Consider the following 19653-nt stretch of genomic DNA (forward strand, 5'->3'; position numbering starts at 1 on the left):
CAGAGTGGTGTAGTCAATACGCTTTCAGCCACCATAGTTACAAATAGCATTGTAAGTGGTTCATCTTTAGAGCCAGCTATGACATTGACCGTTTGCCAACTTTGGTTTGAAAAAAGGAAGAAGTTGTAGACAGCAGTTGCTTCTGTTTCTTTTTTGGCAGTACTTCCCTTCCACAATAAGTTCTCATGTTCACTAGTGTTTGGTTGGGTTTTTTTGTTTTCTTTTTGTAAGCCTTTGCATGAGAGAGAGTAGATGATGATTGTTGTTCCCTAGAAATGACAGAAAGACCTATAAGCAGCTTTAGTAGACCACGCAATGGATATATTTCACTATTATGTGAGAAATACTGTTACATTTCATTGTACCTATTAGAAATGTGAGAAGATGGGCTCCATCACTTTGATAGTCCATCTTTATCACTCTTGCTGATCTCTTTGCTGATTTGGGTTGTTGATCATCATCAATTGAGATGAGGTAAGATTCTAGGATACCCAATAACGTTTGCTGCAAGATAGCTGTGTACTCTGAAATTAGTGAGACATCATCACTTACCGTTCAGAGATCTGTATCTCAGTGTAGCAAAGTGATGGCAGAGATAACAGCATTCATATCTTTCACTTCTTGTGGCGTGCTTGTTGCCATCAAGAAAATCAGAATCATAGAGTTTTCAGGTTGGAGAAGGTACTTGAGGTCATCTAGATGAACTGTCCACCTACCACCAATGTTTTCCACTAAACCATCTTCCTTAGTACCACATCTGCGTGTTTCTTGAACACCTCCAAGGACAGTGACTCCATCACCTCCCTGGGATGTCTGTTGCAGTGTCTGATCACTTTTTTGGAGAATATTTTTTTCCTAATACCTAGCCCAAATGCTTTGTTTCTTTCTGTTTGGGACAGAAAGAACACTATTAACATCATTTTTAGTATGAAATTATATGATGCCGGAAGTGTGATTTACTTAGAAGTAGTGGCAATGAAAAGTAGAACACAAAAAAAGTGCAATTTCTAAAAATCATAGTTTTTGTATTGTCATCTCTCCTTGTAAAGTCAGATGAAGTTGCAGTGCTGAAAACATCTTTTTTGTGCTGTTGATGTAAAGCTTTTTCCAGGTTCTCCAGTGTCTATCAGTAGCATTAAGTGCAGAAACCAAAACCAAAAGGTACTTAACACATGAAATACTTAAGCATTTTGTTTTCTTTTTTTTTAATCATCTTTTTATGACAAATTGACCTTAAGCAGAACTGTTTTCCACAGTGTATTTTATAATCTTATAAATCTAAATTGCCAATTCAAATACTAATTGTAAGAATCTTGTTAGACAGTGAGATAAAATCATTGATTTTCTGAAGCTATTTCATGTATATTAAATATCACTGATGATTGTTACTAGGTTAAAAGCAAAGTAACCATTTGTGATAGGGATGCCTTTTTAAAAGCATTATCAAAGGATGCTATTTAAAAATAGAAGCAAGCTTTTTGGAATGGATTACATCATCTTCAGATGTATTGCTTGTAGGATATAGTTGCTTCCAGAGACCGATGCTTGCCCTTGAGAGGTGGTTCATCATCCACTCAGTTATTTTTAAGAAGAGCCAGATGAGACACAGAAAATTGCTGTAAAAAAATAGAATGGAGTGTTAGACTACATATTTCAGTTATCTTGTTACATGCAACCTAATTGAAATGCAAAAAAGGGTGAACTTAGTTTAATTGCTGTGCAATTTCACACTTATACATATCTCAAGAAAAAGTAGGTTAAAACCAATGTTCATATGATTAAAAGAGCTTGTAGTACTTCAGCAGAATAAAGCAAATTTAAAAAGGCAGGTAAGTGATTTAATTCAATAATAGTGTTAAGTTAATCTTTAATGTAATGACTGTTGTTATAAACCCCAGTATTAGAAAAGTGCTCTCAAATACGGTGTAGCAAACTTTAGGCTTCAACAGATTTTTGAAACCTAATGGTTATAGAACGTGTAAGCATTAAATGTAATCTTGAAATTTAATAAAAAGGAAGAAAGGAGCAACTGAATGCTGTTTTCACTTATCCTGCTGTGTTTTGGTCTTAAAATCAGAAAGAAATTATAATTGCCTAGGCAATTTCAAGTGGTCACTTGAAAACTCTAATCCTGCAAACTGATCTGTGTGGGCAAAGTCCCTAACCCATGCGGGTCATTATATGAATTCACAGCGCCTAAATGAAGTGTAAAAATGTAAACAAGATAAGTTGTGAAAGGAGCAATGAGATTTGGAAAATTCCCTCAGCTTTAATAATCTGAAAAGCTAGGAGGTAGCAGAAGAAATATTTTTAAAAAATAAATGAAGTACAGATGTGACTGAACTGAGGGAATACTGCAGGAGAGAAGAATAAACAGGAAGGGGAATACAGCTGTTAGGGAAAACTTTGTTTACACAAGAGAACCAAGGTTTTTGGTTGCCACTGCCCAGGAATTCATTCTTATATTTTCCTAAAATGCCTGGGCACATACATAATGTAGTCCATCTGCTTTTACTTCATATTGCCTTTTGCTGTTCAGTTATGTGCTATGTAGGCTTTGGATCTTTTCTAAGATACTGTTTGATTTTCCTCCTTCACGTAGTGAAACCAAATTGAAGATGAGAATTAAAAAAAACACCAAACAGAAAAAACCCCACCCCTAAACAGAACCATTCTAACCAGAAAAATGTCTGTGTTGTTTCAACTTTTTTTTAAGGGACATTCTACCTAAACCCTGCTTAGATTTCAGATGTTTCTTCTGCAGTAGCACAATGTGAAGTCTGAAGAGCAACGTGGAAGAAGATTTAGGGATTTTTTTTCTTTATAATAACTTAGATCTTCCTCAGTTTGTCAGGAAAGAATATAATTAAATTATTTTGAGTGAAATACGGTACAGTAAACTGATATGTTAAACATCAACTATGAAACTAACTGTAATTTGTTTTTCTACTTCACAGCACTGTCAGTTCAGGTAAATAACAGCTGTGTATTTATACAAAATAGTTGTGTTCATCTCTGGAGCAGTAATAGTACACAAAATTATGTACGAACAGACACATTGCATTATAAGCAACTCATGGTTATTAGCAGTTATCATTCTGTTGCCCATGCAGAAAAATGTTAAATAGAAAACAAAATCTGAAACTCAGTTGTACTTCTCTTCCTTCAGTAGCCCCTTAGGCAGGATGACTTGGTACTCAGGACAGTGAGAGCATCTAGGCACTAAATAATAAAGGCAACCTGGTTATCATGGTGATGTACAAGTGTATTTCTAGGGGCGTTGGTGTCATACTGCTAAGATTTACTTTGTGTCAATGGCATCCCCCAGTGCATTATACATCCACCCATCACGAGTACATCAATACCCTTCACAGTGGCCAACAGGTCCTTGCAGACAGCTTAGTGTTTTGTGGTGCTTTAATTGGAGAAAATGTTACTGTCCCTAAACATGAGTTTTTAACATCCCTTTATCTAATTCCAGTTGACTCAGTCTTCCCATCCACCCACTCAGAAGCATCTCACAGTCAGGTAACAGTCTTGTTCGGGTGCTGAAGAATGATTTTGATACAGAGATAAAAAATGTAAATGCAATTTTCTAACTATGATGATGTTGCATCTGAAGGATTTGACGTACCTTCAGTGAAGGAGATAGAAGCTGAGCTGCATAATTACTAGGTGAATAAAATGGACATAGTAGAGAGTTTAGTTTTATGCTGTATTACTATTTGCTTTACATCACCCCTCTAGCTGGTCTTTCAGCAGCGTTCAAAAGCAGTAATTACCTGTCTCTGTCTCATGCAAGAGCTGTCTAATTGCTCCCAATGTGCCAGCACCTCCCTGCTCCATGTGTGCCAACCATGCTTTGCTTTCAGATTGTGCAATATAATTAGCACAAATGACTTGTGAAAAACTCAGAGCAATTCTCAGCACATTTAACACTAAGTCGAAGTTACTTCTGGCTTAGAGCTGATGAAGATCTTTCATACCTGGAAGCTTATTTCTTTGCTTTTGTCATCTATTTTGGTTGGCCTGCTTCTTGCTGCAAATATTTACAGTCATTTTTGGCATCTTGCAGACTTGTATTGTAGGCACAAAAAATGTTTTCAGACTGTATCAAGTCATATACATTTGTGCTGTTGAATTTTGTCAACTGCTTCAGTCATTTGAGGATATATTCTGAGTTACCAGAACCAACCTCCTTCCTGAAGAGGATATATGTTCCTGCTCAAAAATATGCACCCGTTTGCAGTTGAGAATAGTATGTGTCCAAGCATGCTGTTGTGGTAATTACTCTCAGTGTTAGGTAATTACTGTAGATTTACAGGTGTGGGCTTACTACTGGAGCTGCATTTGGTGTCATATCATAGAAAACTGTTCCAAAACTCTGAAGTAATGCTATGTACGTGAATGTTGTCCTGCTTGCAATTTAGGAGTTTCCTGTTCAACAGACTAGGAAAATCATTGCTAATTATTTTCCGTGCATGTCATTGCTTCATGGATTGTATTAGCATCAGTGCATTTTTTCCTTTCAGCCTGGTATAGCACACATCCTGAGTTTGACTAATACTGAAACTTGTCACCAACAGACAGCTGAGGCATGTACTTAGACCGCTTAAAGTAGAAAATGCAGACCTTCTGTTAGCCAAATTAGATGAAAAGATTGTTGTTATCATCCCTTCCTTTACATTGTTATTTATTGTTTGTTCTCTTTTAAAAATAACTTGCATATTGATCCAAGCTATAAAAGTGAATCAAAATACTGTGAGATACCTTTCCATTGCAACTGAGAAATGGTGTGTAAAGAGCACAGAGCTATGCATTTGAGAAGTAGGGGAAGAATTTTGGAAAGGAGAAGCCAGTAGTACTTACAGCCTGAGAAGAGAGATGTTTATATAGATATGCAGCTTCTCAAAAGATGGTGCCTAAATTTAGTTTAACTAGTGCAAAGCTCAAGGCAAACATTCACTTTGTATTGAGACTGTCATGTATGAACTTAGCTTAAATATGTTTTCTTCACAGCTTCAATCCAAGTAAACAACTCTTAATTGAAGTAAGTCTTTTATAAACTTGTTTAGCATTTGTTTAATTCAAAATCATTTCAAAAAACTGTTTAGTTTAGTTGATGGAAAAGTAATGCATTATCTGTCTCTAGGTTTGTGGCGTTGGAGGCTCCTGAGTCTTGTGAGATGGTGTGACCCAGTCACATTTTTTGCTTTGCCTGATTATCAGCATGTTGTTGTTGTGTTGTGATCATGGTTTCTGTAATGAATATGAGTGAGATTTTGAAGAATTAAAGATATGTTACTGTTGCCCCTTCTTGCTTCTTAAATTTAAAAAACTTTTCTCCTCTTTAAGGGAAATTATGGTTGGAGTGACTCAACTCTCATGTCTGAAAGTCGGTTGCATCCTGTATTTTATAGCTATTTTTCTTAAAACTGGCATGTTGATTTCTCCTTGTATTGTGTGCTTTATTGCAATGAACTGATCGCTGGTTGAGCAGATGAATTCATATTGTGGAACTGCACCGTGCTCCTGTTTGTAACAACTGTTATAAGTCTTGAAGCTAAATATTTTGTTGTCTGGCTTTTGGCTGGTTGAGCTCACTGGATTGTGCTGAGAAATGTAACTTTGATCAAGGCTGCGTCCAGCTGCTAGACAAGTGGCAAGGACTCAACAGAGGCTGCTGTCCCCACGTGACATGCCACTGTCTCACTGTGTTGGGCCATGCTAGAGGAATAGAAACTGGGGAGGAAGTGGAAAGCCTCCATAATTTCTTAGTTAAAAACAAGAAAACGATCAGAGTTTTTCTGTTGCTCTTTGGCCATACCTTTCAATCTGTTGTTTGTTGTTGTTGTTTCCCTCTGAAGGGACTAAATTATTTTTTAATAATGGAAAGTGTATTCATATTGCTGCAGGGCAGCTGTTCAGAAAGTTATTTAAAACAAAGCGCAGTGTTGCTTGCAACAGATTGTTTTTATGTTTTGAAGATCTTTGATTTGGATTTAACAAAACTTTGCTGCTGCAAAGATGCATTTGGATTTAGGTTTTTGTACTACTGTAGTATTGATAGTAAGGAAGAACAGGTCTCAGATTGAACTCAAAAAGTTAAATAGGCAAGGGGGAAAAGAAAAAAACAACACTTTTTGGGGATGTATGAAACAGAATGCCTCATTAACTGAATAGCCAGAAGACTTTTGGTATATGAATTCAGGCTACCTTTAGCTAGTTTTGATCAGAATATCTAACCTAGTAGTAGGGTTGCTCTACCAATTTTCACAAATGCAAAGTAAAAGTTCAATAAAAAATAAAAATTACTGTTTATATTTTTTTCCTGAGGATTCACATAGATAATATTACTGTTCAGTGCACCACTCTCCTTTTAAATATAATAAGTAAAAGTTTCATGTGGCAGACAAACCTCTAGGACTTGAAGAGTGTTGCCTGTATACTTGGGCAATGGATGCTGGAAGCTAAACTAGATCTGCCCAGGTGGATCCTGTGTGTTATGGCATACTATTTCCAAAGTTGAAATCACAGATCTTAAGATACATGTACAAAATCTTGTGAAAGTAAGGCCCTGAGATCTGGGCTTTTGTCTGCACTGCAGTTATGACTGTAAAAATCACCAGGGTGTCTGAAAAATGACCCCTATCTCTTCCTCAAATGAATTTTTGTGAATTCAAAGCTTAACTGTTGTCACACAGTTACAGTTTAGGGAGTATTTCTAAATGCTTTCCCTTACTTAGGCATGGTTGGGCATAAAGCAGTGCGTGAATGCACCCTGACAATTTAAAATGAACACAAAAATATGTTACAAAATTCAACATGCTTTTGAATTTTTATACTGAAAAGCCTGCTATTACACGAGCGTCAGTGAAGTGAGAAAGACTGCTGTCTTTTAGGAAAAGTGCTTGGGAAGTATCTGTACTGCCTTTGATTACAGCACAGCTTTCAGATAAGGCACTGATGCAGTCACAGTCCAGCACAACAGCTTGCTTACAATCCCACCCTGACCTGCACAAACACCTCAATGTTACCTGATTCTTCAGGATGGGTACATTAACTCAAGTAGAAATCCCACCATCTGTCTATCATCTGTAACCAACAGATGCAATCAGGACATTGCATAGAGTATGTACTGCTCCTCTCTACAAGAAAGACATTGAGGACCTGGAGCATGTTCAGAGAAGGGCAACGAAGTGGCGATGGTCTGGAGCACAAATCTGATAAGGAGCAGTTGCAGGAACTGGGATTATTTAGTCTGGAGAAGGGGAAGCTCAGGGGAGACCTTATTTCTCTCTACAATTCCCTGAAGGGAGGTAGTGGCAAGATGGAGGTTAGTCTCTTCTCCCATGTAACTAGAGATAAGACTTGAGGGAATGACCTCAAGTTGCGCCAGAGGGGAGATGCAGGTTGGATGGTAGGAAAAACTTCTCCAGAAGTCAGGCACTGGAAGGAGCTGCCCAAGGAGGTGGTGAAGTCACTGACTCTAGAGGTGTTAAGAAACGTTTAGATGTTGTACTGAGGGGCATGATTTAATAAGAAATATGGGTGATAGGTGGACTGTTCGACCGGATGATCTTGGTGGTCTTTTCCAACCTTGGTGGTGATTCTGTGATTCTGTGATTTTCATGTAATGTTCTGACCAGTAGAGAACATCATAAAACATAGTGGGTTGCTCAACTGACATGGGTGTTATTTAAAGTTCTGCTGTCCTTGTGTTGAGTTCAATCTCCTGGTTTAATACTATGTTCTCCAATTCTTGTGGCTAAAGCACAGTGTTTTCCTATGTCTGTATGTTGTCTGACAGCCTCCTAATGCACTCCTTATTCAGCTCTTTTTTCCAGACTGAAGAATCTTTAATTCCTTTCACAGTAGCTTATTTTTACGTCTTTGAGCATACATTTATGCTCTTTTGACTTTTTCTTTCAGACTGATGTAGCTTTTTCCCCCAGTACAAAGGCTGAAGTGATACAATTTTACAGATCCAACTTGGCTGTGGGTGGAAGAAAACTAGAATGGGGGAAAAATAATTCTTCGTGCCACTGGATAATATTCATGGAACCACATGTGTAACGTGTGATGAGGTTCTTGTTTTTCCAGATATCTAAAGAGACACGAGAGTGTTGGAAAAGGTACAGTGTACAGCAGCAGGAGTAATTACAGAGCTGGGCAGGAAGTGAGGTGGCAGAAAAAGGGAGAGGGAAAAAACTAAGTTATTTGTGTCAGTGTTTGTATAAACCAGAGAGGGAACGCTAATTGGTAGGATTCAATTTCTGCGATAGCCATCATGAAATATATCAGAAGGCAGTACAGCCAGCCTTTGGGTTTTTTCAGGGAAAAAGGAAGAATATTCAAGCCAGCCATAATTTTATATCCTCACAGGGGTCAGAGAGTTGCTCACATCTGCTGATTGTCAGTGGTTATGGAGTAAGCAGTTTTGACTATGGCTTAGTCATTACTGCCAGGCTGCACTTACATGGCTTGTGAGCCAACAGACTCAAAGCAGTAAAAGTTTTACAGGCTGAGTACTGAAAAACTTAAGAGGGAAATTAGACATAAATGTGACACGAATAGCAAATTTCATATTCTGATGAATAAAATCCACAAAGTGAGAGCTCATGTCCGTGGTCTGTCTGTTTTGTAAATATAATATTTCTATATCTTTTTTAAAAAAAGAATCCTCTGTTGGGATTAAAAACAGCCATGGTGCTAATAACATATTTTTAATGTTACTGCTAAAGAGAAAAACACAACAACCAGGAAAGTCCTTAAATCACTTTGCTTTTTCCCATGACATTATCCTTGACCTGGGTAGCTTACAGCAGAAGAACACGTTGCAGTCAGAGCTGACCAGGTAACGTGGATTTCAAAACAGGAAGAAAAGGCAGGAATCTGACCCGAAGTAGTGAGAGGATAAAAAAGGGCTAGGAACTAAAAGTTGCATAGGCAACTTTGCTTTAGTTAAAGGAGAGATCAGAATGGAAGTAGTGGTTTGTTTTGCATATATTTGTGTCTTGAGCGCAGTGGTTTCATCTCTGTTGACTGCAGATAATAGCAGCATGATAGTATCTGTTTGGAATCCTGGATTTAGGAGCTCTGATCATAATTTCAACTCTTTTAGATGTGATTGTTTTCTGCTCTCAGGCAGTCAGTTGCTAAAAGCAGCTCTGCAACTGCATTTGTAAGATGTCTGCAGCAGTTTTTTGTCAAGGTCTTCAGTGAAGAATTAGCCTAGTCAGCCAGCAGCAGGACTCTAGGAAACTTATAGTTTGCGTGGGTAGCCCACACCTCTGGCTTGAAACTGGAGGGAAAGAGGGAGAGGGAGAGAGAGAATTGAGAAGTGTTAGAGGTAACTTGAGGACTAAGAGAACTTACCTTAGATAAGGTGTTTCTGGGGCAGTCATTCTCATGTATCAAAGAGAAGATGGAGAGTTGGCTTGACCATCGTATTTATGTTACTGAAATTCTTCAGTCACCTCTTCAAGAATTTACCAAGATTCAGTGCTTGAAAGCTTATGCGTGATGAATTCAAATAGTAAATAAGCATAAGGTCTGAGTGATCTGGGGAACTTGCAGGAATGCTGCTATACACAAGGAAAAATTCTGGCAAATTCTGAGCCAAAGTAATGACTGCAGTTTTGAAGATTACTATGGGACTTAAAGTGGCTGTCCTCAAATAATTGCTGAAATGAACCCTGTTCTATCAAAACATGCATTGACTAATCACAGAATTCCAGAAAATAATGGATCCCTTTTGGTGCTTCCTGCAGTTTGAAGGGTTGTTACCCACAAATACTGGAATGCTTTTAATATGCCAAAAAGAGAAAATTAAGTGCAAATTTATTTTACTTAAAATAGCATCAAATAATTGCAGTATTACAGAGTATTAGTTCAACTAAAACTAAAGACAAATCTGAAGTGTTTTTAAAGTTCTGGAAACTTAATCCAATGCAAATATACGAAGCTTCCCTTACTGTGCCATTACTTTGTTTTCTTGGTGGCTAAGGTTTCAAATGTTGTACTTGCAAATAGATTTGAAATACGGAACGTTGTCATCCAGCCTTAAAAGATTTTCAGGTTTTGCTGTTACATTCTGGGAGATGATAAGGATCTCTAATGATAAATGTATGTATGTATAGTTTAAACTCTAAGTAAGGCAACTTTGCAGGATTTCTTAAATATAGCTTCTTAAAACCTCCTAAAATTTTCCTTTTCAACGATAATCTATTCAGTGCCTCAGGGCAGCATGGCATGTTAGAGGCAGAGGAGCTGTCAGAATATGATCAATTTCCTTATGAAAAAATAATTAAGACCCTGATTCTGTAGCATAGTGTAGCAGCAGAGGGACTGGTGGGAGTACAACATGAAATGTGTTGGTTTATTTCTGTTAATATCATGGGGCTGAGAAACTCAATTGTTATTATCAGTTGCATGCTATACATGAACCTAGAGCTGTATGTTGTATCAAAGCTATCATGTGTTGGTGTACAGTGTCTGTGTGAAATACAGTTCTGTTATATGATACTTTCCTTGCCTTCCTTGCACAAATATTTTCCTGTCTATAGCATCTTTATTATCCCTTCCAGAGGGGGTCAGAAGGAGAATAGAAAAGGAAGTTTAAAATCCTGTGGCCTTACCCATGAGAAACGATACACCTCATGCAAGAAACCTGAAATGTTAAGTAGTAATTTGAGTTCAGTTTTATCTTCAGGATATGTTTATATTTTTATTACGAATCAGTAGAAACGGGAAAAAAAACCTTCAAGCTCTCCTGATTCTCTGATCAGAAGCACAGCTGAATGCTGAAGTTCACTTGATTGCATTACTCCAGACACCCCTTGGCAGCTCTAGTGCTTTTTAGCTGATGGATGTTGATATTAGACCTGTGTGTGTGCATGGAGACGTGGTTATATGTATGCTACAATACAAAAAGGCTGAAGAGAACCATGGTATTAAATCAAGTTTAATAAGTGGTATAACATGGGGCAAATTCCACTATGCCCAGAGCAGGAGTCACCCTGTGGGTATCCAGGAAAGGCTTTTTCCAGCGCAGCCCCAACTTAGGAGCCTGACTGTCAGGGGCTTTTACCCTAAGATCACATCTCCCTGGCACAAGACCTGGAATTTGTTCATTGACTTTTGGCATCTTGTATGATGGGAATTCATCTCATCGAAACCATCAGTAGCTGTTGCAATACAAATGTTAAACAGTGAGCAATACTACTGAATTCAAGAGGAATAATAACACAGTAACTCAGATGAAAATGTGAGTTAGCATCAAAGGCTTTTTTTTTTTTTGAGAGAGAGAGAAAATTAAAGCTATTACAGCTGTTGTTTGGTCTCACATTTTGATTACAGAAGTGAATGTAAAATCTTTCATTAAATCTCATTTTGTGAGAAGGGAAACTGAGTGTAAGAAGGATACTGTCACAAATTCAGGATAGGATAAGACAGTGAAAGTAGCTAACGTGAAACTGATTCCAATGACCAAGTCTGCATGAAAGTTGTCAGGTTTGGGGGAATAACATTTTGATTATAATGGGATTTTTTTAATAGTTCTTTCCTTTAGGCAGCTTTGTAGACAGTCTAAGCAGAGCAAAACTTATGTAATCATGGAGATTCATTTGTTCTTGTAGAAATAAATAATACTGAGATAAAAGGAAATAACTTGTACCAGCATAGAATGAAGACTTTTTGATTGTTTTATTTGTAAACTGAGATTCAGCTCTAGTTGACAGAGAAATGTGATTGTTGCTAGTGCCAGTAAATGAAATGCTGCTGCTATTAAACTGACCCATATTAAGCTACATTTCACTGTATTCTATGACAGAGTAGTATAGAATTGCTTATACTGTTTTTTTTTCTTTTTCTTTTCTTTCATTTCTAGTTTTATCATTAGATTTACTGTGTTATGTTCAGTTTCAGGACTGTACTGAATATGCTGCAGTGAGAACTCTGAACAAGTGAATTAGATATTCCAATTACTTCTAAATTCTACTTGAAGATAGTTGTAGGGAGCTGAAAAGTCTGTGCCATATTGTATCTTGTTGCCTTGATCAAGTCCATACGGACTGGGAGAGCTGGTGTTGTTCAGCCTGGAGAACAGAAAACTGGGGAGACCTCACTGCAGCCTTTCAATACCTAAAGGGGGCTATAAGGATGAAGGGCACAGACTCATTAGCAGGGTGGTAAGACAGGGTGTTGTGACAGGACAAGGAGAAATAGTTTCAAACTAAAACAGGGAAGATTTAGATTGAATTAAAAATAAAGTTGTTTACTCTAAGGGTAGTGAAACACTGGCAGAGGTTGCCCAGAGAGGTGATGGATGCCACATCCTTGGAGACATTCAGGGTCTGGCCGGACAGAGCTCTAAGCAACCTGATCTAGCTGTAGGTGTCCCTGTTCATTGCAGGGGAGCTGAAATGATATTTAAGGGTCCCTTCCAACTCAAACGGTTCTATAATAATGAGAGGGTTTTTTTATCACTTAAGGATACTAGAAAGTTTTCTCTTTTCAGACTTAGTTGCATTAATATGTAGTTAATGTAACTTATGTTTAATTTAACTTTCACTTATATCTGTTTTCTTTTCTCATGGTTTTCCTGATGGATAGAAACAGTCCTGACACAGGGTGTACAGGTTTTCAACAGCAGTTCCAAGGCATTATTTGCTTGTGACTCCATACTAACTGAGAATCAGAATGATGGGTAGCAATTCTATGGAACTGTCTATTCTTTCAAAGCTAACATATTTTTTGAAGGGCAGACCATACTTCAGTTGCTTTCAAGAGTAAGACATACAGGTAAACAGGCAGTGGTAGTTATTTAGTCTTTATAGGAATGCCAGCAGTACCTTAAATTTACTTAATCAAGCCTAATGGAATGAGGTGTGTGAGGATATGTACGCAAGCAGGGGCAATAGAAATTAAGTACAATATGACAAAATTGAGTAATGTATAACTGGAACTAACTGTGCACCTTTTTTCTAGAGTACCTTGTATCTCTTTCAAGAATAGTTTCATTTTTGAACAAATTTGATGTTTATCTGCTTAGCTTCAAATCGGACAGATATTGTTTGCATGTGTTATACTGCCCGGGTGGTTTTACTTTCTAGTTAGGCATTTTGAACTTCATAAATGTCATCTCCTGAAAGTAACTTTTATCAGTTCTTCATCAGACCATAATTGAAGAGTTAAAGCAGATGAACAGAAGTATGCTACCTCTTCTTTAAATGTTGTTCTTATGTGTCCCACGCATTCATGGAACGGATTAATACATGCAATAAATACTATTCTCATCCAAGGGAACAGTTGAGACAAAGAATAGGCTGCAAAACATTGAACATACCAAAGCATGCTAAAATCGGGTTTAGTACTGTGCAAGACTTTGGAAGTCATTGTGCTGCACATGGAATAGTTTAGCTACAGTCATTATTATTGTATAACACATTTGCTTTTCTATTCTCGGACTATGTGGCATCAAACTCAACTTTAAGAGCAGACAACAATCGGTGCTTGCATGTGTTGGTTTAAAAGTGCAGTAGGTGTTCCTTTTCATAACTTCATAGCTTAGATGATGTTACTACAGCTTTGTGATAAGTAATAGCCTGGTTCCTTTTGCTTTCTCTTCTGTACACTAAATTCTTTGTCCTCAAACTACAGCCTACTTTAGTTTGTGCTTAGGTTTCACGTAGTCCTTACAACAATCAGGTATGCCAGAAGGTGCTACACTTACTTCATGCAGAGACTTTTGCCGATTCCATCTGCTGGTGGAGTTTACCCAAAGCCCTCAACAGGAAGGTTTACTATATTCCAGGAATGTTTCCCTCTCGATTTACTTCCCCCTCCTGCTTTCCACTCTGTACACACACTGTGCATGCTTTTCAGATCAAGTAAGTGAGAGGCTGGGTGACAAATGAGACTGAAAGCATCTGTTTCTGCTTCCATACTTGAAGTGCTGAGACAAAAAATATACTGTATTTAGTTTGGAGATAATTTTATATTGGCTGAACTGTCCCTGAAATTGGGCTACTACTGAAAGTAAATTTTGTGCTTTATCTTAGACTAAAAGTAGTAACATGAAAATATCATGGAAGACAAATTCCTTGAAAATATGTAAAAAAAATAAATAAATCCAAACTTCAGTAACAATATACTGAAAAGGGTTTTTTGATGGGTCTGAACATGTTTTGTTTTGTTTTGTTCTTTTTTAATGGCACTCTTGAAGACTGGGACTTTTCTGTTTGAGTATGAGCTTAGGAACCTGTGTTTGTAGTTATATTCTCTTACAGTCAAGCATCCCAGAGTCTGAATTTCAAACACAGCATTTAGGAATGATTATTTATGTAACGTAGGTTTTTTAATAATTTCAGTTTTATCTGGCTTATTAGTTTATCAAAAAATTAATAAGACATTTTTTCCAGATTTTTCTCACTTTCTTTTTCAAGAATTCAATCCCTTAAATATTATACTTTGATAATGATTTGCGTTGGAAAATTAAAAGCAATTTATTTTTCATTAGAAAAAGAAAAAGATGGAGGGTAGTAATCCTTTTCTTACGTCATCTGTATCATGGTGAGGTTTTCTTGTCTGGCATAAACCTCGTAACTAGCAACTACTGCTTCAGATGCTTAGAAACTCTTCCATTGTAAAATGCCCACTTTGCCTTTGGATCAGCACAATTCTCTTTAGTCAGTAAAATCCGCCCATTTCTCAGACCATGATTTTGAAGAGATTTTGTATGCTGTGGCTTCAATGCAGTGAAATATAAGAAATAAAATTTGAGAACAGAAACCACAATGTGATCAATTTTTTTCCTATTCTTAGAAAGTAATTGCAGAGAAATTAGAACTTTAGCATGTGTTGCATCAGCTTCCCCTTGAGCAGAAAACCAAAGTTTTGTTATAATAATTTGTGCAGTATTAAGTTAATTCTACTTAATGAGCATAGAGGTTTTATGCCTAATTCTTGAAGCCATGTCTAACAGTAATTTGGATTGAAAATGTGTTAATGGGTACACATAGAAGGCAAAAGGTCATGATGATGCACAGTGTGGGATTCTTTCTGGGCTGTCCTGCACTGCTGCTCTGCAATGGAGAGTGCTTTTGTTTAATAAACTTTCAGCACGTTAAAAAAAGCTCAGAAACATCCTCAGTTGAATAACTCTCACGTTTTCACATCTTTCTTGATAAGATAAATCTGTGACATTTGTTAACGAAACATTGCAGTAAGTATTTTGAATAATCTGTATGGACATCTTAAATATACAGATTAATATTCTACATTGTTATGAATTGTTTTCTTGGTCAGTGTTCTAGCTTTTAAATGAGTCACTAGTTGCATATTAACCTAAGGTAAAATGCTGATGTTGTTTCTTGCTAAGTGTCCTGAAGGCTGATAGCAGAAAGACAGTAACTGGTAAGTTTACAAGTTTCTTGTTTTCTGTTTGTTTTTTTTCCTTAAGGAGTTGGTGATGTGAGGTAGATATGAATCCCAGTCTGTTGTATAAAAAGCCCTTGTACAGTCTTACAACTGTGGAAATGAACAGTGACATGTACTAGTATATTTTTTCTTGTGGCCCACCATTTCTGATGCAGAGATATTTATGTTCCCCTGAAGTAACATTCTTTGCTCATTTGGACTATTAATGTACAAAATCACAGCTGACCCTGCTGTACTGTCAAAAACTAGTGCTGTGATACACTGAAGAGAAAAAGGATTTCAGCTGCATCGTTGGAAAACATAGCTTTATATTTGGCACACTGCCACCAACTGCAATTAAAATCTCACCTGCGAGATTCTTCTCATTTACTTCTCATCAGTTTTCAGTTACGGTTGTTCCTTCATTGTGAATGTATCAGGCCTTGGATATGTACAACCATGTAACACATGCACAGTTGATCAGATGAGATCAGTGAAAAAGAGTTGTCCAATCACAGATGTGGCCACAGTTCATCTGAGGAGATCATCTGATGAATCTGTGGCACTGATCTTTTGCTGTTTTCTGCCTGGTTGGAAGTCTATTAGTATAAATGGGATGGGATTATAGATATGGTAACCCTAATGTTTCAGCTGGTGTCACAGGGTGTGTCTCTGTCTTTACCATTAAAGGACCACAGATACTTGTTGCAGGATTATGGATTCGCTTCTGAAGAGCAGAAACATGCAAGTTTGTCAGGTCTTGTTTTAACCAAATCTGTGTATTTTGACCAAAGTAAGTTTCCTCTCTGAATTAGGCAAGTAAAGAAAAGGAAAGGTATTTAATTTGAGTTCAGTGTGGTTTTCCTTCACTGTGAAGGTTTTTGTGGGTAAGCACTGTAACTGCAAAAGAGTTATAGGAAAAACATTGTATTTTGTTTTCTATCATTTTGTATTACCTTGGACAAAAAACTAGATTGTGTAAATATTTTGTTGTATACAAATTTCTCTGCACAAAATTGTCATTTAAATGAGACATCCTGAGCACAAAACATCAAGTTTCTGTTCTGATACCTGATAATGAGAATACTAGTATTGTCATCCAATGTGTGTGGCTTGTGTAACAGTGTCTTGTGTATACATAACTGGTGGCAGAAGAATTTGTAAAACTGAAATTCTTTCAAACAGAAAATATTCCTAAACAAGGGGGCCTCTTTTACTTATAGCAACAAACAAACACTCATATTAAAAGGAAAACTTTGACAAGATAACTTCTTGTAGCAGTTCAAAGTTATTAAAGTGCTGTACTGTCAGCAAAGGTTTCTGACTGACTTTGAAGTTTGTCACTATGATTTCTTTCTTGCAACAGATATATGGAGATGTCCTTGAATGTGCATCTGTATTATGCAGTAACTTATACTTCCTAACTTTAGCATGTCAGCTTGCTATAATGTATTTTCAGTGGTACAGATTATGTTAATAATTCAGTATAAAATTGAGTCTGTTCAGCTTTCTTATTTCTATTTTCTGATATTTCTGGTTTTCTAAGTTCTGTTAGTTTCCTCTCTCATGAAGTTGGGGTAGAAAAATGAAGAAAGAAAACTCACTACAGAAATAATTCTCCCTTTGTTTGAAGGTTCAAGCTCAAGTGCGACATGCAAAACTCAACTTCGACAAGCTGAAGACTGATGTCTGTCAAAAAGTTGACCTTTTGGGAGCAAGCAGATGCAACCTTCTTTCTCACGTATTAACAACATATCAGGTATCAAAACAAACAAACAAACAAAAAAAAAACATTAGCCTCCAAAATAAAGATTTCCAGTTAATTTATGTTTTTCTAAGATGTTGCTTCAGCACTATTCAAGTATGAGAATATATAACTAATACTAGAGTGGAGATGTAAACTTTGCATAAGAAGCAGATTCGTGTTTAAGATAACATTGCACTAAAATTTTATCCTACCTTACAGACAACGCTTCTTCATTTTTGGGAAAAAACTTCACACACAATGGCAGCTATCCATGAAAGTTTCAAAGGTTATCAGCCATATGAATTCACAATGCTAAAGGTAAGGAATATATAGGTATATTTGTCTTCCCATTGTTAACAAATAAGAAATCGTGCAGCGATGTAGAGAACATTCATGCTTTGTTGCATCACAGAATGACTTAGGTTGGAGGGAAGGTTAAAGATCATCTAGTTCCATCTCCCATGCCATGGAAAGGGTTTCCAACCACTAGATCAGGATGCCCAGGATCTCTTCCAACCTGTCCTGGAATGCCTCCAGGTATGGGGCATCCAAAAACTCTCTGAGCAACCTGTTGTAGTGCCTTACCACTCTCTGAGTAACAATTTTTCTTGCTAACATCTAATTTAAATCTCCGCTCTTGTAGTTTAAAGCCGTTCCCCCTTGTCCTGTCACTATAAGATCATGTAAACAGTCAGTTTCCCTTTTCCAGTCCCTGGGGACTTTGCCTGACATCCAGGCAAATAAGATGGAGAGTGGCTTGACAACCACATCAGCCAGTTCCTTCAGAAGCCTGGGATGCACGTTGTCTGGCCCTGTAGACATTCAGCTCATGTGGTGGTCTTGGACTTTCTCCACTCTTTCACTGGTAGGGATTTTGCTCCCCTGACCCCCAAATAGAAGTTCAAGGACATATGTTGTCTTCCAATTCAATCCCTGTCCCATCTTTTCATTTAAATACATGTTTTCTATCAAAAACACTTCTGGTGTGGTACTATCAGAAACTGCATGTAGAGTGTAGTGATTAAGGACATATTTTAAAGGAAGACATTATTCATTATGGGCTGCACTTAAGTATTTGTTTAAGTGCTAACTGGGATTGTGTTTGACTGCTCTTAAAGAATCATAAAGCCCAGCAGAATTAAGGATTTATGTTGTCCTCCGTAATCCCACACATGAATTAATACTATATTGCCTTTGCATCTGCTTTTCAAAATTCCCACTCTGTAAGATCTTGTCAGGCTGAGTATGAATACAAACATGCTCACAGTCCCCATACCTGTGCTGAAGTACATTCTACCCCTCAGCTTCTCTGGGAATTACTGTTTTCCTTGACTAGTGTTATTTGTTGATCTTCTGTAATCTTCGAATGTGGAACATGTGCAATATCTGACTGAAGTCATGAGTTCAAAGTTTAGCCAAGTTTCTAAAAATAAGCTTTCACTCACAGTGTGTATTTTCGTGGTCGTGTCTGCTGCTGCATAAGAAGTTGCTCTTCCCATTGCAATTTGCCTTCAAGTAGGCAAATAGGAAAACGGTTAAAAAAGAAACATTAATTTCCCAGTTATCCTCATATATGTCCTTGTCCTGTAATTATTTTGTGCAACATAATAGCTACGTGATTGACCCTATTTATGTGGGAGAAAATTAGTTTTTGTTTGAAGAAGGTCTGATGGAAGGATTAGCAACTGGCAGAAAAGTAAGGAATGAAGAGCTTTCAGTGAAGCCCTGTGTGCTTGGAGAGACAGCCTAGTCTGAGAACAATTACAAGTCGTAGCCTCAGTCCATGTATATCTGTGCATATGGTGTGCAGAAGTGAAAGCTGGACTGCAGTGTGCTGTATAGCCTGTGGCTACCCCAGATCTCCGGCAAGAGAAGCACCTGAAGGTATAAGGTTTAAGATACCCCAGGCTAGCATACCTGCCTGTGTGTGACATGCTGCATTTGAAGTTGTTTTCTTGAATGTGAGTTGAAAGGGAACAGTTTCTGAACTCCAAAGTACATAAAGCGTTTGTGGAGACAATTATTTCTGCAGCTTTAAACATCAAAGCAAACCAAACAAACAAACACATTTCAAACTTCAGTCTCTCCTGACCAGAGGACAAAAATAAAAGGAGGCTGTTCTGGACAGCTTTAAAAGCCCATAAACTTTTCCATCTTAGCCAATCTCTAAATAATCCTGTCTCATAGGGCAAGTCAGCATAAAATTTCAGAAGAAGAGGGTTAGGCATAGTTATCTTGACATTGGCAGTCGTTGTCTACAGGCTCTCCAGTTAAACTCCAAACCTCTTTGTTTCCTCACTTCTCGTTGTACCAATGGCTGATTCACAGCCTGAGTATAGCATGGCCAGAGCCTGGGTAGCATGCTGAGGGACTGTTCTCCTCATGATCTCCCAATGTTTAAAATTCTGTGAAGGCTTTTTCTCCATGCTTTTAAACAAACCCTTTCCAGTCTAATTTGTGCAGCACATATTTTCACTGTGTATTTA

General features: G+C 37.4%; 1 protein-coding gene across 1 annotated transcript in view; it reads left to right on the forward strand.

The window, feature by feature from the left end:
• ICA1 (islet cell autoantigen 1) overlaps nt 1–19653 on the forward strand; it is a 67942-nt gene that overhangs the window by 26233 nt on the left and 22056 nt on the right. Inside the window, exons 7-8 of the mRNA XM_065731221.1 lie at nt 17054–17179; nt 17387–17485. Coding sequence (XP_065587293.1) covers nt 17054–17179; nt 17387–17485 — 225 coding nt within the window. The remainder of the gene's footprint in view (nt 1–17053; nt 17180–17386; nt 17486–19653) is intronic.

This window comes from Cyrtonyx montezumae, unplaced genomic scaffold, assembly GCF_038088225.1.
Source record: "Cyrtonyx montezumae isolate F1298 unplaced genomic scaffold, pur_monq_1.0 scaffold_14, whole genome shotgun sequence".
Taxonomy (NCBI): domain Eukaryota; kingdom Metazoa; phylum Chordata; class Aves; order Galliformes; family Odontophoridae; genus Cyrtonyx; species Cyrtonyx montezumae.